Genomic DNA, 24,953 nt, shown 5'->3' on the forward strand with positions numbered 1-24,953 from the left:
ATGTTGTCTCAAGGGTGTCAGGGTCCAGGATATCTCAGCTTGTGTCCTTAGCATTCTTAAATGGGAGGGTGAACAGCCAGATGTCATGGTCCATGTAGGTACCAATGACATGGGTAGGACGAGTGACGAGGTTTTGCGAAGGGAGTTCAGAGAGTTGGGTGCTAAGTTAAAAGGCAGAACCTCCAGGGTTGTGATATTACATTTGCTACTCGTGCCACATGCGAGTGAGGCCAGAACAAGGAAGACAAAACAGTTTAATACATGGCTAAGGATGTAGGAGGGAGGACATAAGATTTCTAGATCATTGGGCTCTCTTGCAGGGAAGATGGGACCTGTACAGAAGGATGGTTTTCACTTGAACTGGAGGAATATCCTAGCTAGAAGGCTTGTTAATGCTGCAGGCATGGTGGGGTTTAAACTAGAGTTGCGGAGCAATGGGAAGACAGATGTTGGTAAGACCTCAGATAAACTTAGGAATCAAAAGGTTGAGCATGTTGCAACTAGTGTCCTAAGCTGTGCATACTTCAATGCAAGAAGTATCGTAGGAAAGGAAAGTGCTGAAGATGTGGTAGCTGGTTTACAAACAGCAGCAATGTGTAGCGAGGAGAGGCTGTTGATAGGGCAAACTTGCAGTCAACAGGATGAGTAAAAGGTGGACAAAATGGAAAAGTGTGAATAGAGGACTGAAGGCATTAGATTTAAATGCACACAGTGTACAGAATAAGGTAGACGAACTTGTAGCACAGTTGCAGATTGGCAGGTATGATGTTGTAGGCTTTACTGAATCATGGCTGAAAAAAGATCATAGCTGAGAGCTTAATGCCCAAGGACGCACGTTGTATCGAAAGGTTGGGCAAAAAGGCAGAGGGGATGGCATTGCTCTGTTAGTAAGAAATACAGCAATATAAAAATTATTTATGGTTTTATATTGCTATATTTCTTCACTATTCTTGGTTGGTGCGGCTGTAATGAAACCAAATTTCCCTCGGGATCAATAAAGTATGTCTGTCTGTCTGTAGTAAAAAAATGAAATCAGATCATTAGAAAGAGGTGACATAGGGTCGGAAGGTGTTGATTCATTGCGGATGAGCTAAGGAACTGCAAGAGTAAAATTACCCTGATGGGAGTTATATACAGACCGCCAAAGAGTAGTAAGGATGTGGTCTGCAAATTACAACGGGAGATAGAAATGCATGCCAAGAGGGCAATGTTCTCAATATGTATTTCGGGTGGTAAAATCAGGTTGGTGCTGGATTCAGAGATGGGGAGTTTCTAGAGAGCATACAAGATAGCTTTTTAGAGCAGCTCATGGCTGAGTCCACTATTGATCTGCTATTCTGGATTGGGTGTTGTATAATTTTTATCAAATTTACCCTGAAACTTGAGAAGGAGAAGCTAAAGTGAGATGTATCAGTAGTACAATGGAGTGAAGAGAATTACAAAGGCATGAGAGAGGAACTGGCCGCAATTGTTTGGAAGGGATGATGGCAGAGCAGCAATCAATGGAATTTCTGGAAGCAATTTGGAAGGCACAGGATGTATACATCTCAAAGAAGAAGAAGTCTAAAGGCAAGTTGACACAACCTGGCTAACAAGAGAAGTCAAAGCCAACATAAAAGCCAAAGAGGGAGCATATAATAGAACAAAAATTAATGGGAAGTTAGAGGATTGGGAAGCTTTTAAAAACCAACAGATGACAAAGATGGAATACCGAAAGTAAGCTAGCCAATGATATTAAAGGGGATACAAAAAAGTTTCTTCTGATACATAGAGTGTAAAAGAGAGGCAAGAGTGGATTTCTGGAAAGTAATTGGTGACAAGGAAATGGCAGACTAATTGAATATGTATTTGGCATCAGTCTTCACTGTAGAAGACACTAGCAAAATGGTGGAAGTTCCAGGTGTCAGGGATCGTGAAATGTTTAAGGTTACCATTACTAGAGAGAAGGTTCTTAGGAAACTGAAAGGTCTGAAGGTAGATAAGTCACTTGGACCAGATGATGTACACCCCAGAGTTCTGAAAGAGGTGGTTAAAGAGATTGTGGAGGCATTAATAATGATCTTTCAAGAATCACTAGATTCTGGAATGGTTCCAAAAGACTGGAAAATTGTAGATGTCAGTCCACTCTTCAAGAAGGGAGAGAGGCAGAAGAAAGGAAACTATAGGCCAGTTAGTCTGACCTCAGTGGTTGGGAAGATGTTGGAGTCGATTATTAAGGATGAGGTCTCAGGGTACTTGGAGATGCATGATAAAATAAGGCGTAGTCAACATGGTTTCCTCAAGGGAAAATCTTGCCTGACAAATCTGTTGAAATTCCTTGAAGAAATAAGCAGGATAGACAAAGAGACATCGGTTGATGTGTGTATTTCGATTTTCTGAAGGCCTTTGACAAGGTGCCACACATGAGACCTCTTGACAAGCTATGAGCCCATGGTATTACAGGATAGATTCTAGCATAGATAAAGCAATGGCTGATTGGCAGGAGGCAAAGAATGGGAATAAAAGGAACTTTTTCTGGTTAGCTGCCTGTGACTAGTTGTGTTTCACAAGGTTCTGTGTTGGGACCATTTGTTTTCCAGTATATGTCAATGGTATGGATGATGGCATTGATGACTTTGTTACAAAGTTTGCAAACAATATGAAGATGCGTGGAGGGACAGGTGGCTTCAATGAAGTTGGCTACAGAAGAACTTGGACAGATTAGGAAAATGGGCAAAGAAATGGCAGATGGAATACAGAGTCGGTAATTCATGCACTTTGGGAGAAAAAGATGAAAAGGTTGACTATTTTCTAAATAGAGAGTAAATACAAAAAACAAAGGTGCAAAGGGACTTGGGAGTTCTTGTGCAGTATTCCCTAAAAGTTAATTTGCAGGTTGAGTCTGTGGTAGGAAAGTCAAACGGTATGTTAGCATACATTTCAAGAGGACTAGAATATAAATGCTAGTATGTAATGTTGAGGTTCCATATGGCACTGGTGAGGCCTCACTTAGAGTATTGTGAGCAGTAGGATGTGCTGAAACTGGAAATGTTTCAATGGAGGTTCACGAAAATGATTCCAGGATCGAATGGTTTGTCATTTGAAGAGCGTTTGATGGCTCTGGGCCTGTATTTACCAGAATTCAAAGAACAAGGGGTAACCTCATTGAAACCTATGGAATGGTGAAAGGCCTTGATAGAGTGGATGTGGAAAGGATGCTTCCTCTGTGGTGGGAGAGTCTAAGACCAGAAGACACAGCCTGAGAATAGAGAATGTCCTTTTAGAACGGAGATGAGGAATTTCTTTAGGCAGAGAGTGGTGAAACTGTGGAATTCATTGCCACAGGCGGCTGTGGAGGTCAAGTCTTTATGTATATTTAGGGCAGAGTTTGATAGATTATTGATTGGTGAAGGCGTGACGGGATATGGGGAGACGGCAGGAGAATAAGGCTGAGAGAAAAATTGGATCAGCCATGATGGAATGGTAGAGTAGGCACGATGTCAAATGGCCTAGTTTTCCTTGTACAGCTTATGGTCTTATTCTTAGTTTCATGTCACTATGATAACATTTTCTAAAATGGATGACATTATAGGCAATTTCAATCTTTAACTGAGAACTAGAATTCAGGATGTTGATGGGAAATATCAATCTGATGATAGCATAAAACTTCCACCCCACCATCAGATTAATTTGGTCCACCTCTGGACACCTCTACCCTCTTCTTGATCAGGCTCTATTCTGGGAGACAGATTATTCACAGACATCTTCTACAAACCCACTGATGACTCCCACAGTGATCTTGTCATAATCTCCTCCCACCCTGTTGCTTGCAAGGATGCAATTCCCTTTCCTCAGTTCTCTATCTCTGCCACATCTGTTCTCATGATGAGGTTTTATACTCCTTCGCTCCAGAACTGCGACATCGTTTTTCAAAAAATATTTTCCCCTCACCACTGCTCCATCTTGATGGAGCTCTGTCCCCTTAAACACTCACACTTACTCCCCCAACCTAAGAGGCTTAGAATTGTCCTGTTCCTTGCTTATTACTCCTCAAGCCCCTTCATCCATTAATCTCCAGTGGCAGAGAGACATCTTCCCCTCTCTACTTTCCATGGACTCCCTTTTCCATTCATCCTTCCCCCCCCGACCAACCCCTGCCCCCCGCATGTATCTCTACAATGCTGCCAAGTGTAACACCTACCCCTTACACCACCTCCCTCACCACCATTCAGAGCCAGTCGGAGTCCTTCCACATGTGAATCCATTGGTGTCATTTATTACATCTGATGCTCCTAGTGTGGCCTCCTCTACATTGGTAAGACCTGTTTCATCAAGCACTGTTGGAAAAAGAGAGAGAGAGAGAGAAACCACTTCTACCTCTTCCGATGATTCTGAGTGAGGCACAGAGAGATCTGTATTTACTGACAATTATCTTTATTGTTCAAACTAACTAATACGTGAATTTATACACTAAATACCTTGTGCGTACACCTGCTAAGTACCCCTGACTCTCCTGGATAGTCAAAGAATAGCAAAGGTATTACCCGGGTGGAGGAATTTATGCTGGCCAGGCGCTCCTTGTTCCTTGCGGTCCCGATTCACTCTCCACGTGCTTCACGCAGGGTTCTTCTCGCTTATATCTGCGATGGTTATTCTTCGAAGTTACCGCCACCGGCGCACACAAAGCACCTACTTTTATATCCATTGCTTATCAATTCAAATGTCGCATTCCCGTGTCATTGGCCGCAGGTCACGTGTCTGGCTCTGGTCCAAAGCAGCATCCATCTATTGGCCTCTCCCCATCAAGGGACAGTTGCTGACTTATGGCTCTTTGTTCCCAGTCAGCAATGAGCTCGAATCACCTCAGGCATTCACAAGTCTGCATGTTATAGCCAACCAAAGAACACCTCACAAACAACTCCATATTTGGATGTGGTGAACTAGATATACCTGTCTGACTGCTCCTGTGGCTCCTCCCACAGACCCTGCTGACTGCTCCTGTGGCTCCTCCCACAGACCCCTGTATAAAGGCGACTGTGGGCTGCTGCTCTCCCTCATTTTCCCCAGGATGTAGTGCTGTTTATTCTTCCAGTCAATAAAAGCCGATATCTCGCTTCCTAAGTCTCAGCGTGAGTTATTGATGGTGCATCATTGGAAATGACCTCCAGTCCAGCAAATTACCTGAAGTCTTTGTATCTTCTTTAAAACACTAATCAAGTCCCGCATGTCAAGCTCACAAAATGGAGAATCCAGTGTTTTCACAAAATGGCAGCCTCCATCCCCCAAGCACATAGCAAGAACAAAGACTGCTTCCACTGTCCTTGATTCATTTGCATTCACTGATTTGAAGATTGTCATTCTTTCTGGCCAACAGCACATTTATTTCATCCATCACACTAGCCAAGATCTCCTGGAGGCCAGCTATTTTAATTCATCTTCCCATTTTCACTCTGAATTGTTAGCTCATGGCTTCCTCTACTGCCAGACACAGAGGAAAAGCAGCTGATATTCCACCATGATTAGTTTATCACCTGATGGCATGAACATCAATTTATCTAACTTCTGATAATCATTTCCTTCCCCACCCTATCTACCCTTCACTCCCACATGTGTTCACTGGTTTCCCTCCTTGCCTCCTTCCATTGGTCCAATGGCTTCTCCTATCAGATTCAATCTTTTCTGGCCCTTTGCCACTTCCACCTATCACCTCCCAGCTTCTGTGTGTCTTTCCAGTCCCGAATGAAGACTCACACCTGAAGCATCGATTGTCAACTCCCCTCCACAGATGCTGCCTTACTTGCTGAGTTCCTCAGCCTTTTGTGTGTGGCTCTAAATTTCCAGCAACAGAGGTGTCTTGAGTCTCCGATAGCTGATAAAAGTCACTTGGTACTTTTTAAACACAGAATGCTCAGATTCTTAAATTACTTACTCTGGCACATTAATAAGACTTGGACTTCCTTGTATAGATGTTAACAAAAAAAAAGAATTAATTTTATGTAGTTAACTATGCGAAAACTTCTATTTGCTATCCAACAACTATTCAGAAATTCCGAAAGTGTGGCATCTGGCTAAGTGGTTTATTTTTGTGGTTCACTGATTGGAGTCATGGTTCTCATGAGCCCTCTTGGTTACTGGGCCCAGCTCCTGTACTGTTTACCCACTCATTAGGGCCCTGGTTCCTGCACTCTCTTTAAATTCACCTTCTTCTCCACTTCATTTTGATTTACCAGCTTCACTAGAATATTTACTGTACTGTTCAATATCTTAAAAGTAAATAAAAAGTGTGTTAGCGTATTAATAGAATAACACAAGAGTCCAGAAAATCTGATAGCCAGGAACTACCAACATTAAGTTATACCATAAAATGAAAAATAAATCATCATGAAAAGAACTGGGTAACTACATTATCTGTTGTTGCAAGGTGTAAGCTGGAGCAATCTGGACCAGTGTCTTTTCTGAAATCTGCACCAGAATCAGGTCTATTATCATTGACTGATATGACGTAAAATTTATCGTTTTCCTCAGTGGTGAGGGGGGTTCGGTTCGTGATGGAACTTGTTGAGTCTTCAGCCCTCTATCAGGCTGTGGTGCAACGGATTTGAATGCTCTGTACCACACAGTGCATGTCATTAATTTAGCATGAATGATTTTAAGCAGGAACTGCATTAATGTAATTTAGTTTGATTTGTACTTCTCGTCACTGCATGAAACAGTCGACCCTAACACTTAAAATATTCACCAAAATGAAAGTGATGGAAAAAAGGTTGGGAAAAACACTCTCAAGTTAACAGTTTTTGTGAGAAGTATGGTCTGAAAGGCCAACCAGTTTTATTTGCCAATGATGTAACACTTTAAAAAAAAGTGCATTCCTGTATCTGCCTATTCTTTTCGCTCATCAGAGTGGTTAAGAAATAGAACTTTATTAATGTCTGGTACGGTACTAAAGAACATTTTAATTTATTCTTCTATATCTTTTTTCTGTATTTTCTCATACAACTAGTTCATCTATACCATCTGAAAACAGTAAGAAGAAAAATAATCTGTCGGGTGATCAAAAGGTGACTGCTCTAAGTGCAAAAGGGAATGCGACTGTTTCCAACCCTGATTCAAAACCAAAGACTACCACGATAGCAATGCTGAAACAAAAAGGTGAAGAAGCAGACAAAATTATCCGTCAACTTTTGGGAGAAGAGATTTGTGGAAATGTGTGCACACAAGAAAAACTTTCTTTGGAATTTCAAGATGGGCAGGAGGCAAGTGTTGTGACAGGTTCTGCAAGAAAAGCCTTGAGAGACAAAAGGGAACATAAACTGACCAGACTCAGATATTCTCAGAGATCCTCTAGTGAGTCAGACACTGATACCCATATCAGTGAAGATCAGAAGAATTCTCACATTAAAAGAGATAACAAGCCACGCCCACGACCCCTTGTTCAAAAAGAGGAATGCACTGCAAAAGTACAGTTCATGATTAAAAAGCACACTTCAGCAATAGGCAGAATGTTCCCTTTTGTCCCTAAAGCTTCTGCTGCATCAGAGGACCAAATTCATTCTCCTGTTGCTGAAAGCAATGATAAATTTCCAGACTCTCTGCTTTGTACTGACAATGGTGACATTGGTACCATGCAAAAAGTGACAAATAGTCCTAAAAGCGCTCTTAAATCACCAGCTTCAAAAAGCAGAACTTCTCAGAACTTAAAGCTGAGAGTCACCTTTGAGGAGCCTGTTGTGGAAACTGAGCAAACAGTTGGCGAGTCAGATAATAGGAAGGATACAGAAAATGAAAAAACATTGCCAATGTCTCCAACTAGTTTAGAAGTCAATGAGCCATTGAACAAATATGTTGGACATTTTCGTTCACCGGTAGAATCTATAAACACTAATCAGAACAACAATAATGCACATCCTGTCAATCTAAATGTAGATTATAATCCCAATTTACCACTGAACTCTGCAGGGAGGAAAGCTGGATGTTCAAAACCAAGTAATTCAACACCCACAAAAGTTAATACTAAGACAGTGAATGTGGTGAAGTCTACAAAATAGCCCATTCTTTAAAACTTTACCACAAACTAAAAAGCCAAACTAACCTTTTTTAAAAATACAAAATAGAGTTAAATTTTATTTTGGATACATTTGTATAGAAGAAACTAAGCTGAGCAAATCTAAAAATACGTTGACCTTTTCTACATTTTATAAAGATACTAATGTAAAATAAAAATATATAGGTAATAGTTCCAAAGTTTCTTGCAAATATGCTGTAATTGTTTCTACATAATAAACTTTCAGTATTTTATAATATAAATTGTATAGAGTAGGGAAGTAAAAGATGAAGTGTTAAAATTGGTGTTCTGCACAAAATTAGTTGCTACTACTAAAAACAAACAAATTAAAAAAGTATATTGAATTACTTTGTCCAATATACCAATATTTTTCTCCCTCTCCTGCTGGCACTGACGTCTTGACCAAGTAATGATTCTTTGTGTCATCCTACAGGATGGTTTCAAACTACAGAGGACATCACACTGACTATTTAACCATATCCTTTGCTGAGTATCACTGAAGCATTGGAACATGATCATTTTGTTCCCTCCCAAACCTCTAACATGGTGATCCTAAGGACAGGTACCAAGTCACAATTGCATACTGACCAAAATTAATGCACTTGGCACAGACCAAGAATTAAAATTGTGGTTGCATGGTCTGTGTGGGTCAGCTATTTAGTGCTTTAGTCTGCTGAACTATGACCAGAATTCAGAAAAAGAAAATGTTTGGATGCTGTTAGACGGTGAATTGAATGATCACTGTTCTTCTCACTTTTGGAGCTTGATTGAATTCCGTTTTCTTGTCACAAAAAATGATATAACAAACAATTTTATTCTTTTTGTCAGGCATGTTTTCAGTAAAATGTTTCTAGCATTCAGTACAAAAGGACATAAATTTCCATTGAAAAGAAGTCAAATGCAGTTTCTGTTTGAGTTAGGGCATAAGGCGTACTTAAGGTATAGGAGCAGAATTAGGCCATTTGGCTCATTAGACTGCTTCCAGTTGATTTGTTATCCCCTCAACCTCATTCTCCTCCTTTCCCCCCATAACCTCTGAGACCCTTACTATCAACCTCCAATATTCTACGAGATTAGCTTTGAAAATCTAATGGTTCATTCACTGAATAAAATAATTGACTTTTCCATTCACTGAATAAAATAATTGACTTTTCCCTAGCAGTCATATCCTTATATGATAAGAGTACAAAATTATTGTTACAGTCTTCTGTAAATGAACTTCATTGTATTGTAACACAATTCGGCACCTGAAAATTAATGTTAACTTGTATAGTCTCTTCTGTTCATGCAAGCCTTGCCATATCTATGGCTATTCATTACCCATGTCATGAATCTACCATGGAGTAGATATTTCCTTGCACCGGAATTGCTGTTCAGCTGCCCCAGTTGATACTGTTACAGCATGGCTCTAGGAGCAGTTTTTCATTGGAGATCCAGCTCCCAGTGTCTCAGTGTGGCTTTGTGCAACATGGGGGCTGCACTCAGCGAACTATTTTGTGAGAGGTACTTGTGTAACTATTAACTCCTCGGTATTACTGATTGAGATATCTCAGTTGTCTCAGTCTGTCAGTAATATTTTGGATCTGTTTCAAAAAAAATGTATACACTAAACACATGCCCACTAAATATCAATGAAAATGATAAAATTCACTTAAGTAATTGGAAGTTTTTGTCCCCAGTTCATTTCTTTATTTCATTTGAATGGGAACTGATGAACTTTAATTCAGTGCAAATTCCTTAGGCAATCTTCCCTACTTTGGGAGCTGAAAATTTTGACATTCACACTTTCCCATTAGACTCTGAGGTGTCAGAAAGTGCTCCACAGGCAGGACTGAAGATGCCAGCATAATCCCATGCCAGTACTGAAAACTTACTTTTAAGAGCAAAGATAAGTAATGAAGCAAAAATATATCCAAGCAGACCCAGAATCAAATCCAGTTACATTCTCCATGCCGTTCTGAATTCCAGCTGTATGCATCCTGTACTACAACAAATTTCTGTTCTGTTGATCTACATTAGTTCTCTATATTTCACAACACTAACGCTTATTACTTTATTCTAATATTTTAACTCTGTCTAGCCTGATGTCATGATTCAACATCCCTGAGCAGTAATATTTTGCTACTCAAATAATTAGGTGCCTTTAGGTACTAAATGGATTCTTCACTCTCTTCACTGGAATTCCACTTTAAAGGTCTCATCACGCAGCCTCTTTCCCTGACAATATCCCTACCCCAATCCAATTTTTATTTACAAAGCTTCTCAAATGTACTTTTATATCTAGCTTAAGGAGATATGAGCCCACTCCTTACTGCCCTTCCCCATTTCTTTGATCTGGAATGAAGTCAGCCCTGCAAATATCTTTTTCTTTGGCTCAATTACATTTTTTTCTACTAAGCATTGGAAATATTTGGGAACTTCTTTATGTTAAAGATGCTATAATTCAAACTTGTATACACAGTTTTATTTTTTTATTTGTGAATTTATAAATTACAAACATGGAATGTCACAATTTATAAATTACAATCACTGTAAGCTTCATGAACCATAAAGTACTTTATAAAATTATTCTATCAAAAGATGTTTTGAAGCGGATTTACAGTTATACAGAAGTTTGTTTTCTTTGGATTAATTATTTAATGCAAAAACAACAATCAAATGTTAATCATATTGTCAATATACTTCATTTTACTGGAAAATTGATGTGTTTGGGGCAACATTGTCACGTTTGAAATTTAATTTCCTTATTATTTGATTGTAATATGAGTTGAATCCTGTTAAAACTTTGATTTGCACATTTTTTATTTTCTGTAGACTTCATTGGCACTCTATTTGTATAAATAAAATTGTAACAGTTCAAAATATTGGGTACGACCTATTAAAGCAGTTTCTGTAGAAGTTACCATACCGGATAGCAGACTCATTTGGAGGAATGTTTGTCATCTGGAATACATTTAGCAATCAGAACCCTTCTATTGTTTTTAAAGCTATTGTGCCACTATTCAGATAAACCTATTAATATGTATGAGTTATTTTACTTTCTCCCTTTTGAGATTGTTGATTGAACCCAAACAGATAAGGGGGAAAATAATCTAAGAAACTGTCTCTCTGACCTTGTATTCGGCATTCACGTCGAATTGGGTTGCAAGAGAGAAAACTGCAATGCAAGGTCATTGAAATGCTTTCATGTAATGGCCAACATGTTATAGTTTGGGTGATAATATATCCAGGGATGAAGCACTCAACTTAAACTGATCTATTCAGTCAACACAATAAACAAAGGAATTGGTGAAGTAATTATTTGAATGATTTTCCTGTAAAGGCTGTATCTACGTGTACATCAATTGTTTAGGAGGTGTTCCATGGTGTTTGTGTAATGGGAGTTATTGGAAACATTTACTAATGAGGTATTCCTTGTCAGCTTTTATGTTCAAATTATCTTGCATCTTCAAGTCGTATGATCCACTAAGTATTAGTATGAAACAAAATTCATAACTTTTCCACATCTTTTTTTTCTTGCCCACTGCAAAAAGGATACCAAAACTGTCTTGGAAAGTTCTACCACTGCCAAGCATGCAGCTTTATAAATGAGAACCTTCATAAGGCAAACAATGATGTCCATTTGTATCATTCAATACCAGTTGGGATTTTGGTCTTTAAGAATTTGGGATTACTTGTCCTCAACAATAACATAATCTTTCATTTAGTGTACTATTTTTCTTCTAGCCCAGTAGTAATTTTTTTAAAAATCAACACAATCCCTTCCTTTCTTCCTGCAATGATTTCTCAATGATATTTTGAATGAATTTAAAGTATGATTAGTATAATTACGATTTGTATATTTAGTAATAATAGCAGAATGATACAAAAGGAAAGCTGATAATGATTACACAAGTGTATATTTTGTTTGAAATTGAAGGATGGTAAGAATAATTTTATTATACAAGGGTAAGGAACAGAAATGTAAATTACTTGCAAAGGAATTTATAGATGTTGGTATTTTAAAGCAAGCCATGTAAAATACTATAGTTTCCATTGCTCTACTTGCCAAGGCAACAACTACTGAGCAAACAAAAAAGTACAAGATCTTATTCATACAGCTGGAAGTTAGCATTGTAGTGTTTTTCCTGCAACAGGAAGACATAGGAAGGAAAACATTATATAGTTCAATATCTGACTTAAGAACACAATGATGCATTCAAATATTTTTTAAAAATCCAAATAAGTTTAGTAGACATAATATGGCTTTGGTTTTTAATGACCTTGGATATTGCTTGATTTAGCTTGCACACCTTTCAAAATAAGTACTTGCCCATAATGGGTCTTTAGCAACAGTGATACTGTGCTTCTTGGCCAAAGGAACCAAGGCATGTTTTGTTTGAATGCAAACATGAAATCCTTATTCAATAATGACTCCATAAATATGTAGATTCATTGTTAATCTTTCAAAGATGGCCATTTCTAATTGCTGTTCTTTACATTTCATTCTAAAAGTTGTACTTAATGAGAAGATATAATGAGCAATTCTACAAAATGGAATATTCTCTCTTGCATTTAGCAGACATTTCAATTGAATGTTTTCCCAGTAATTTTAAAGAATAATTTAACAAAGTGTAAACATTATGTAGGCTAAATATACTTTTACAATATTTTAGCCCGTTCTGCCATATATTTAAATATTTTTAGTGAATTTGTCAATATGAGCTAATTTTCAAAAATTCTCCATCATGAGTTACAAAGTATTGTAATATTCTCCTACTGTTTATGTTTTAAGATTTATTATGTTATCTTTTCTGTATTAATCAATCTGCACTTAACCTAACAAAAAATTCCCAGAATTATTTTTACTGAATAGAGGAAATATGTATTTATAGGCTACAAATCAATATTTCATTTGATCCAAATGATCATTATGATCCAAACAAAAGCATTAGTGTGAAAGTTAATACATGGTTAATTTTCATGATTTAAATTCTGTGGTCAGACAGAGCTAGCTGAGCTTTTTAAAGATGCTGTTTTAAAAAAAAAAAGCCATAATGTCAAGTTGAGTTGGTCATACATACGAGTATGGTGAGGTACAGGTACAATGAAAAACTTACTTGTAGCACCATCACAGACATTATAGATTCCTTGAATCTCCCAGGTTCATCTTCCCGCACTAAGTTGGCTCCATGAGAGACATTGAAAGGAAGTAGGCCTAAACAAGTGTAAATTCTATTATGTTAGAGGCCTAATATGGCTTTGAAACTTTTCAGCATTTTTGTGGCAATGGTTGTCAAAAACTTTGATTTTTAAATTGTTTCTGATATTTACAAACATTTGAAGCGTTTCAATAAAGGGAGAAACTTTTGCAATGCCAGGACTAACCTAGAGCAGATATGTGGGGAGATTCCCCACTGTAAGTGCTACATCCTTTTGATCCCCCATGGATCCCCAATGGGGAAACCATTATCAGATAGTGGTTCTCAAAAATCCTTGTGAACAGCTGCTAGGAAGTTTTGGGTTGTAGTGTTTATATGTATATACATTGGAATATCAAACCTGGTGAACTTTGGAGAGTTGCCAAGACATGCATAAAGATTTGCTTGCATTTTGTTTCTGAAAACTTCGGATCAATAATTCAAGACCATATGATAAAGTCACAATAAAATGATCCTGCTTATTTTTTCAGTGAGGGTGAAACTCAGAATCCATCTAAAACTCACACACTTAAGTTCTTCATTACAATAGGTCAGCCTGCGTGTATACAAAAAGGACATTTGCCAGCTTGCCTTCTTTCTGGATTAGTGTTGAAGTATCTTCAGGGACTGAAAAGAGTTAAGAGGGGTTGAAGGGCAAGTCAATAAAGATTCTGTTAAACTGAACTCTTACATCTGTTATTAAGATCTTTTCATGTTAACAATGTAGCTTGTATTGACAGTAATAATATAGAGAGCTAATTGTTTTAATCATTTTCTTGTTGTAGGCACAGTCACATAGTGACCGACTAAGGAATTCTAAGCTGAAGAATACCTCTAATTAAGAGCATGGAGGCGGTGGTTACAGGAATTGTAAATTCTCCCGGCTATAGTTCAAATTCTGTTCACTGGAGGAGCGTCAGCATTCTGTTATTCCACTTCTTGTGACCCAAAATGGCACAAATTTTTTAAAAATTTAAATCTACAATAATAAAAACTATACTTTTAAACACTAGGGAGGTGGGGTTGAAAAGACAAAGAATGGAAGACAATAAAATTACATTGATGCTTTCCTGAATAAAAAAAAAGCAGGTTATTATAAAATCAATTTTTGTTTCCATTTGCTCTGCCTATCTGAACAAATATGGCTAGATTGTGACTGAAAAAGCTGGGAAAATACTTAGCGATTTATAGCAGTGTAGTTCTCAGCAATTTGCTTTGAATTATGAAGCTTCTATTTTCATTATCCTTATGTAGTTAAATCTTTACAAAAGTAGGTAATGGGATTTCAGGAATGCTATTACGGGTACTTCACAGAAGGGGTCCATTCAATTGAACTGTTTGTAACTTGGACAGTTTGTATGCCAGGAACCGAGTATCCAGGCAGCAGGAGATCTTGGTAGCCTTGCATCAACAAGCACATCCATTCTGCTGGTCTCCCAAGCAAGTGTATGGATTGTGCATATTGTAGGTCAGGCATTTGAAAGCTGGGAAGGACCAACCTGTAAGTTGTGCTCACTTTTATGTGGAAATTCCTGATAACCTCATGGATTTGAGACTGGAATTCTGATATTTACGAACATAGAAGCATGAATTCACTTAAATGTGTAGGTTTTTTTTAAATTTCTCAAGTAATGATGCTTTAGAAGGTATAGGAATTAGATTTTCAGTTACATCTAAGTTTTTGGAAACTGTACAAAACACTTTGAATTCAAATCCTGGAGGAACTCAGCAGACCAGGCAGCACCTATGGAAAAGAGTATAGTCAATGATTCGGGCTGAGACCCTTCACCAGGACTGGACAAAAAAAAAAATCGAGGAGTCAAATTTAGAAGGTGACAGGAAAGGAGGAATAAGCGCAAGGTGATGGGTGAAACATGAAATGGGGTGGGGTGAAGTAAAGAGCTGGGAAGTTGAATGGTGAAAGTGATAAAGGGATGGAGAAGGGGGAGTCTGATAGGAGAGGTCAGAATGACAGATGAAAGAAAAGGGGGAGGGGCACTAGAAGGGGTGATGGGCAGGTAAGGAGATAAGGCGAGAGAGGGAAAAGGGAATGTGGAATAGAGAGGAGGGGGTATTACTAAAAGTCTGAGAAATCAATGTTAATGCCATCAGGTTGGAAGCTACTTAGATGGAATACAAGGTGGTGGTGCTCCAACCTGAGTGTGGCCTCATCATGACAGCAGAGGAGGTTATGGACTGACATGTCGGAATGGGCATGGGAAGTGGAATTAAAATGGATGGCCACTGGGAGATCCCGCATTTTCTGGTGAAAGGAGTATAGGTGCTCGGCGAAGCAGTCTCCCAATCCACGTCGGATCTCATTGATATACAGGAGGCCTCGGTGTTCTAGGGCTCCCAGAGTGGCCGCCTCTATATCTGCAGATCTTATCTTGTTTGCATCTACATCTGTTCACTGGTTATGAGTAGACAAATTTAGAAAATTCAAGCAAAGCACCTCACATCGTGGAGAGAGGAGGATTTTTGTGATGATTTAACTAAATATAAAACAGTTATGAAATTTGGATGTCACTTGTATCTCAATATTCAAGACCTATTGGTTTTGAGAATTGGTATTACATAGCGCTTAAAATATTCTATAGTTTATCAGAGCCTTTGTTTTAAACAGTTGTTTATGCAATTACTTATGGCATTATTGAAATTACATTGTAGCTAAGGTGCAGATTTGTTAACAGTAGTGAAAGTAACTAATGTATTTTAAATCATTGTAACAATGATTGACATTGGATTAAATGTAGACAGAAACATACTGAAAACATTTAATTACATCTAAGCTTGAATGCTTGATAACAAAATGAGATGAGATGAAGTTTATAACCCTAGACTTCATAGGACATTGTAAGAGAATGCACTATACCTGTCCCTGCCCTGGATTCTAGATTTATTGTTACAGGGACAACTCGCTGAACCTTTCCATTTCAGAATTTGTACACGGAGTTATGTATGCAGACATACATAACTCCACACAAGGTATGGAATTTAAAATAATGCAAGAATGTTTTTATTTATAAATTATACTCAGATGAATTTATTACCATAATTCATTGCACTTCATTTCCTTTCCCCCACAGTGCAACTTGTTTTGAACATCACAATACTTACCTACAGTATATTGCCTTTACCTTCACTTCACCCAGGTATTGTCAAATTTCACACAGCATCACCATACAAAGTTAATGCAGTCCAAGTTTCCTTGGGGCAAAGATTAATTTTTCAACAGATGTATCAGATTAATTGTACATCTTCCAGCCCTTCTACTCTCTACCTCTATATTTGAGCTTTTGCATCTCCTTTGACTTGTTTATCGTCTTTATATTTTCAGCCATGCCTTAAACTCTGAAATACACTCAAACAGGGGTTCCCAACCTTTATTATACCATGGATCCTTAACATTAATTGAGGGGTTCCTGGAAACTGCTGCTCCAGAAGAGCCTCTACCTTTTCCCTTTCTTTAGCAGCACTTCTTTTAAAATCTACCCATTTAATTCTTTTTTAAACGAAACTGCATGTCAAGGATCATCAATGGTTTGTAGTCCTAACTAGAGTAAGTGAGATATGAATAGTAATGAACAATTAAATCCATAATACAAGTAGGGTACGAGTGCTTCCTGTTTTTATTGATGCTGACTGCCCAAAGAAAAATCTGAAGTATTCACAATCCCATTTAGTCCTACATGCTGAAGAGATTATCCATTTTAGCTTCCTCCTGAGATTCCCAACATCTCGGAAGATCAACTTTGCTCAAATTAATTCATTCTGCATGATGTCAAGAAACTTTTGTATCCAGTGCTCTTAGTTAAGTGTACAGGGCAAGAAAATGTCTCAGCTGAAGACCTGCGCTCTAGGACCAGCTCCATTCCCGAGCCATTTGTTGTAGTGCAGTTACAATTTTGGAAACCACTCAACAAGGTGGAAAATGTTCCAAGTATGCCAGTAGGTCCAGTAAGAGCAAGACAAATCCAATGTGGCTAATTATGGCCAATCATTCTTCTCACAATGGTCAACAGTGGGTTAAAGCTGTTGTTGACATGGTAAAAAAAATGGCACTTAATAACCTTCTCATTGCATGAAATTCAAACTGGGCATCAGTCACTTTGTTCCAGATTTCAATGTGGTGTTGGTCCAAATGTGGACTGAAGAGCTGATTCTCCAGGTGCATTCAGAGTGACACTCCTTAAAATAAAGGTAACATTTCAGAGTGTGGCACCAAGGCACTCCAGCAAAATTAAAGACAATGGACAACAAAAAGAGAAGACTAGTGGGTAATCATACCATGCAAAAAGGAAGATTTTTGCAGTTATTGGAAGGCAATTATTCCCATGCTAGGATTTCCCTACCTGAGTTCCTCAGGAAGTGTGTTTGCCCAACCATCTTAAGCTGCTTCATCGATGGCCTTCCTTCTGTCACTTGGTCAGTGATGCACCATCAATAACTCTCTGAGACGTGAGGCAAGATATCGGCTTTTATTGACTGGAAGAAAGAACAAGCAGTAGTTGACCACCATACTACATCCTGGAGACTGAGGGCAGGGCTCAGGCCTCAATCGCCTTTATACCGGGGTCTGTGGGAGGAGCCACAGGAGCAGTCAGCAGGGGGGGCGTGTCCAGACAGGTATATGTAGTTCACCACCGTCAGAAATGGGGATGTTCCCTGATGATGGTTCAGTTTTATTAGCAACTCCTCAGAAAATGAAGCAGCAGGACTTGGACAACGTTCAGGCATGAGGAAGTAAGTGACAAGTTCTATTTAGGCCATAAAGTGCCAGATAATGGCCATCTCCAACAAAAAGACAATCCTATCGTCTATATGTGACATTCAATGGCATCATCATCACTATGTTAATATTCCTAGGAGTCCCTATTGATCAGAACCTTAAATCAATGAGGCATATACAGATCTTCCCCAGATTACCAACCCAATTTATGGGTAGCCCCTCTTATAAGGACCAATGGGATGGATGGGTATAGATTTGCCAGTAGTTGCAGAGCAACGGGCATCTTCTGTTAGGTGGACTGGAGCATTTCTGTATACCCTACCTTTCTCTTTTCCTACCAACTCCACCCACCACCAAGCCACAACAATTGTGCAGGATTGAGCCCAGCGGATCTGGGAGCGCTAAGCAGACTCATTCAGAAAGGTTGGTTGGTAGCCGCTGTCCTGCCACAACTGTTTCTGTGATCCCCTCCCACACGGTTTTTGATGGTGACTCGGAACTAGACACTGGAAGCAGAATCAGTTGCTGCTGAGGGATCATAGAGGAAAAGAGTGATGTCATTGTTCAGATTTTAGAGTTAAATCAAAATTGAGGTGGGGATGAACACCTGATTAGAGTTTTTGGTTAGGAATTTCTGGGGAATGAATACAGATTAAAGGTGTAAGGATTGAAAGGAGAGTGATAGTGGCATTAAAATGGAGAAGACCAGTAAGGATTAGAAGGAACTAATGACACCATTATCTTTCATGCAGCTTGAAATATATTGGATGATTAGCAGTTTAACAGTAAAGAGATCATGTTGGTTGAAAAGGGTGCTTTACATGAAATAAACTAGAAAAGCCTAAAGAAAAGATGAAGATGCTGGAGAAATGGAAATTGAATCAAATTCACGGCCAAGAGAGAGGGAAAATGGGGAATGTTGAGGGATCTTTCTAGCCTATAGTTCTTTGAAAGTGGCAACACTGGTAGATAGGGTAGTGCAGTCAGCATATGGCATGCTCTATAGTTCAGGTCTTAGAATATAAAAGTTTGGAAGTTATTTTTCAGTTTTGCAAAGCTCTGCAGTTGGATCATCGTGTGCAGTTCTGGTTGCTGCTCTGTAGGAAGAATGTAACAGTGCTGCCGAGGGCAGAGTGGAGGTGCGCCAGGATGTTGCCTGGTTTGAAAGACTTTAGTTAGGGGGAGAGATTGGATGAAGGAGGCTGCGGAATGACTCGATAATATAAAATTATAAGAGACAGAGATAGGAAATCTTTTTCCCATGGTGGGAGTAGCAAAAATAAGAACACATGGTTTTAAGGTGAGAAGGAGTTTTAAAAGGGATTGAGGACTAAGTTTCTTTTTATCCAGAGTGTGGTTGATTTCTGGATCTCATTGCCACAGCACTGGTGAAGTTAAATACAATTACTACGTTTAAGAGACAGATATGCACATAAATAGACAAAGCGTACAAAGATACAGACCTAGTGTGGTCAAATAGATTTACTGTAGATGGGGAAAAATGATCAGAATATTCATGATGGGCTGTTAGCTCCTTTTCTATACAACTATGATTTTATAATATGAGATTTAAAGCATTTGTAGTTTTTTCCTCTTCATATAGTAATAATTCTATCTCCTTTGCACATAACTTTCATTATGATATTCATTGGTTCTTACAGCACATTTTCTAGGAATATGTTGAGCAAAACAGGAGAGAGAATATTAGTGATGAACTCGTTGCTGAAAAGATGCAGTCATTTTCAATCATGAAAATTGCACTCTTTGGCATGAATTATTTAATAATTTCATCAATAATATGATCACCTTTGATTTTCCATTATCCATCATTCCATATCCTGTCTAAATTTTTCCCAAAGGCCTTCTAGTGCAGTAAGCTTTTTGGTATTGTAGCTGGTTTTCCCATGTGTCCCATTTGTTAAAGATCTGCTTTTTTTCATTCTAAATCCTACTGGTTTAGCTGCCAAAGGCTCCTCAGTTTGAACATCATCTCTTCTATGTGAACTATAACTGCAGTTTATACACAGATGACTGATGAGGTTAATAGGCAACGTTTGAATAAGAGCATGAGAATTAAACATAAGAGTAGCCTATTCTGCCCATTGTGTCTGCTCTACCATTCAACAAGATCATGACTTTTATTTCAGTGCCACTTTCCTGCCGAACCATCTAATTCCTGTATTTGAAATCTCCAAAAACCTAATCATCTGTCTTGAGTATATTTAATAGCTGAATCCGCACAACCACCAGAGATGCAGAATGTTATTGATTCTCAACCCCTCTCATCTCAAGGATTAACTCCTGTCTTTAGAGGCATTATTAGTGAACAGATCTAGCCACGTATTCAAATTTTCATTGTCCACATCTTCCGGCAAATTGCTGACGACTTCACTGCTACACATTCCCTCTTTAAGAGTTTGTAGATGAATTTTGAACTGTAGGTGATCTTTCAACTTGGAATATTGAAGTACTTTCCTCTACTTTATGCAGGGCTGTGATGGATATGTGAAGTTTTATTTGTGGCTCCTGTCCTTCAAGGTACTGACATTCAGATTATTTTTGACCAGTGCACATTTCTCTAAAGTATTCTCTTAGAACAACAATACTGTGCTGACTGTCAAAACATATATTATTGAAGTTTTTTATTATATAACTTGTCCTCACTCTTAGTAACTTCTCCTTCAGCTCCTCCCACTTCCTTCAAACAAAAGGTGTAGTCATGTCGCTCGCATGGATCCCAGCTAGGCCTGCCTTTTTGTTGGCTGCATGGAACAGTCTATGTTCCAAGCCTACACCAGTATCATTCTCGAACTTTACCTACACAACATCAATAACTGCATTGGTGCTGCTTCCTGCACCCATGCGGAGCTTGTTGACTTCATCACCTTTGCCTCTAACTTCCACCCTGCCCTCAAATATACTTGGTCCATTTCTGACTCCTCCCTCCCTTTTCATGATCTCTCTGTCTCTGTCTCTGGAGACAGTTTATCTGCTGATATCTTTTATAAACCCGCGGATTCTCACAGCGACCTGAACTATAACTCTTCCCACCTTGTTACTTGTAAAAATGCCATCCCATTCTCTCATTTCCTTCAGCTCTGCTGTACCTGCTTTCAAGATAAAGCTTTTCATTCCAGAACTAATGAGATATCCTCCTTCTTCAAAGAAAGGGGCTTTCCATCCTACACTGTCAACACAGCCCTCACCCTCATCTCTTCCATTTCACATACGTCTGCACTTACTCCATCCACCCACCACCCCACCAGGGATAGGGTTCGTCTTGTCCTGACCTCCCACCTGACCAGCCTCCACATGTAGTATATAATTCTCTATAACTTCCACCAGCTCCAACAGGATCCCACCACCAAGCACGTCTTCTCCTTTCCCAACCCCCCCCCCCCCTCCCTTGCAGCTTCTGCTGAGAATCACTCCCTACATGATTCCCTTGTAAGTTTGTGCCTCCTGGCAAGCAGAACAAGTACTACACCTACCCCAACACCTCCCTCACTACCATTCAGGGGCCCAAACAGTCCATCCAGGTGAGGCGACTCTTCACCTGTCAGTCTTTTGGGCTTATCTGCAGTATCCGGCAGACCTGCAGTGGCCTCCACTATATAAATGCGAGCCGCCATAGATTGGGAGCGCCTACACTCCAACTACCAAAAAAAGGTGGGATCACTCGGTGGCCACCCGCTTTAATTTCACGTCCCATTCCCATTCCGACATGTCAGTGCATGGCCTTCTCTGCTGCCACAATGAGGCCACACTCAGGTTGGAGGAGCAACACCTTATATTCCGTCTGGGTAGCCTCCAACCTGATGGCATGAACATCGATTTCTCGAACTTCTGGTAACTGCCACATCCCCTTCACCATTCCCCATTCCCATTTCCCTCTCTCTCACATCTCCTTATCTGTATATCACCTTCCTCTAGTGCTCCTCCCACTTCCCTTTTTATCCATGGCCTTCTGTCCTCTCCTATCAGATTCAGCCTTCTCCAGCCCTTTATCACTAATCAACTTCCCAGCATTTTACTTCACCCCTTCCCCTTTCCCAGTCTCACCTATCACCAGCCACCTTGTACTTCCTCCTCCCCTCTCCCACCTTCTTACTCTGACTTCTCATCTTCTTTTCTCCAGTCCTGATGAAGGGTCTCAGCCCAAAACATCGACAGTTTACTTTTTTCTATAGATGCTGCCTGGTCTGCTGAGTTCCTCCAGCATTTTGTGTGTATTGCTTGGATCTCCAGTACCTGCAGATTTTCTCTTGTTTGAGGCTTCTTATTGTTGGATTTTTGTTCGAGCTTTCAGTGTTGTAAAGGGTTCTTTATTGTTATGTGCCTTTCTCTTTTCTCATTTTCCTCTAACCTTTAGACAAAAAGGCAAAAAGAGAAATGTTTTTTTTAGTCTTGAAGCTTTAAGAACTTTTGTCTCCTTTAATTCACATCTTCCATTGCATAAATCAATCTCCTTGTTGAGTGACAAAGCTTACCTTTTCTTTCATTCATGCTCATGGGTTGCCCCTAATAGCCCTTGTAAAAGTGCCTAAACTTATTGATATTGTCCAGAATGATATCAAGTCTTAGGGGTGGAGCCTACGGGGACGATGGTACCTAATGGCGACTCCTTTGCTTGCATCTTCAGAAACAGCTGTATTTCTATCTTTAATATCTCTATTTTCCCATTTCAGGGTTCTTTTGAAGACCTCGACCTGTTACACGCTAACTTTGGTTCTTTGTGGGAATGGGACCTGCTCTCGGGGTCTCACTACTGGCTGATATTCAATATACCAAGGACACAGCCTAGAAGACTAGTGCGCCTTCAGGGTTTAGGGAAATTGTGGGTCTGGAGGTGGACGGACTCGAGGTCAGTGCTGCCACCTGGTGTGTTGTGGGAGGCGGAAGATCGAAAGCAATGAGCTGGCTGCGGGCACAGAGCTCGGAAGAAGTGACCCAACAGACTTTTAACATTGTAAATCAGCAAGTTGCTTTGTTCTGTCTCCCCTCTCGCTGTGAAATGGGGACATCTCTTCTTCCCTTATGGAGAGAGTGAGTCTGTGGTATGTCGAATTACCGGGTGAACGAGTAGTCTTTGGGATTCTGTAAGTCTGTGTCTTTATTGATGCTTTGCTCCACGCTTGAGTGCTCGGTGGGGGGTGCCGATGTTATTTTTACTGGAGGGTGTGGGGGTGGTTGTTGTTTTACTACTGCTTATGTGTGGGGGGGAGCTGGGGGTGCTTTGGGGTTCTAACATTTAACTATCATTCATTCTTTGGGAGCACTCCTGTGTTTTCATGGATGGTTGTGAAGAAAAAGTATATTGTATACATTTCTCTGACATTGAATGCACCTTTGAAATGCTGTATACTTGCCACTGATTATGGATGAAAAATTAGACTAATTCTTCAAGTGCTTTTGTTTTCTAATACAATATTTGAGACATGCAAAACTGATAACACAAAATCTTTTACAGTTTCATGTCCATGGTCATAACACCATGTCTTGGTCACTTCCAGCGTCTGTGATGGGGTAAGCTTGTGCTTGATCCTTGTTCATGTTACTGCTGTCTTTGCTGACTTCTCCTGGTTTTCCAATACTTTCTATTTGAACTTGTCATCCTGTACTTAAATTACTTTGTGTCCTCATCCTTTCTCATGGTCTGTCCATACTCCAGTCTATGACTTTCCTTCACCCCATTCTCCCTTCAAAAAGAATCATCTCATTTCCAAATGCAGCTCACTGTGCATCCATCCTTCTACCCCACTAATAGTAACCATGCTCCGACATTTGCTTTGTAAACCTCTCTATTTCCTTCTCCTGCTCCCTTAAGATGTTTTATATTATCCAAATGTTAAATGCCTCTTTGATGCTGCATCAGTATAATGGGATGTAACAAGTAGAACATAAGACTTGGAAAATTGCAACAGGACATACAAGATTCAAGAAGCTATGATTTAAAAGCCAGAATGCTTACTATTAAAGTCATTCCAAGTCACATCATCAAACATTCAATATTCAAAGCGACAAATGGAGAATGCTGAAAAAAATAGTGTGTGGATTTAACTGTATTTCCAACCGTATCATAGTCGGGTATATGAAAAAGCTGTAAAGAAATGCAGAGCACTTTGAAACAGTAGGTAGGATACAAAATTTAATTAATATGTGAGATAGTTAGCAGGACTATATGGATAAGAAGTTGAAGATTAGAACAAAAGGTTACTATTTAAACATATATTTAAAATGTTGGAAATATTCAGAGCATCAATTGGCATTGATGCACACAGAAGTAGATTGCCAATCTTTCATCTTTACTGGAAATGTCCATCAAAGGTTTGAAGAGGTGAAGACAAATGAAGGATGTTAATATTTGAAGTCCTGTCAACAACTTGTGGCAAAGAAGTCACACTTCCAACAAGTGTTCTTGTGAAGATTGCCATCTGCCCTCATCACCTGTTGTTTCATGAAGCTGCTGCAATTAGTTTTGATAAGCCAAACGTGAGTATAAACCTGGTGAATCAGTAGCAAAAGGAAACAGAATTAAACAAACATTCAAGAATCCCGAGATTAAGGAATCTGGAATTGCCCACCATAAAATGGTAAGTAGATTAAAACATTGTTTTAAGTTATGCACACAAAATGCTGGGGAAACTCGGCTGCTCAGGCAGCACCTATAGATGGATTTCCTGCATCGGCAGACTTTCTCACGTTTATTGTTTTAAGTGGCCTGCATCTTTCCTCACACTGACTGAAACCTCCGCAGTGAGTAGAGGCTACATCACCATTCACATCATTTGGCATCCAACATTCTGCAATTTGCTGAAGCTGGGCTGGTGAGAGGGCTCTGTGGATTGGAGGACCCAAAGCAGAGTATGCTTCCAGATGGATGATAAAATGCACTAACCTTGTCCTTGCAGCCTTTCTTGAATCCTCTCACTGTGAAGGTCAGCGTATCATTTACCACCTTAAACAACTGCTGCACCTGCATGCCTACCTTCAATGACCA

The 24,953-nt window shown here is 39.3% G+C and overlaps 1 protein-coding gene across 7 annotated transcripts in view; it reads left to right on the top strand.

The window, feature by feature from the left end:
* The window catches only part of sncaip (synuclein, alpha interacting protein), a 99,273-nt gene extending 87,960 nt beyond the window's left edge, over window positions 1-11,313 (top strand). For 4 of the 7 annotated variants that reach the window (XM_073069419.1, XM_073069410.1, XM_073069402.1 and 1 more), the window contains exon 10: window positions 6,980-11,313. In XM_073069419.1, coding sequence (XP_072925520.1) covers window positions 6,980-8,024 — 1,045 coding nt within the window. In that variant the 3' untranslated portion in view covers window positions 8,025-11,313. The remainder of the gene's footprint in view (window positions 1-6,979) is intronic. The other 3 variants (XM_073069445.1, XM_073069437.1, XM_073069455.1) reach the window with 2 other exon arrangements.
* Window positions 11,314-24,953: the final 13,640 nt, after the last annotated feature.

Source organism: Hemitrygon akajei, chromosome 2 (genome assembly GCF_048418815.1).
Source record: "Hemitrygon akajei chromosome 2, sHemAka1.3, whole genome shotgun sequence".
Taxonomy (NCBI): Eukaryota; Metazoa; Chordata; class Chondrichthyes; order Myliobatiformes; family Dasyatidae; genus Hemitrygon; species Hemitrygon akajei.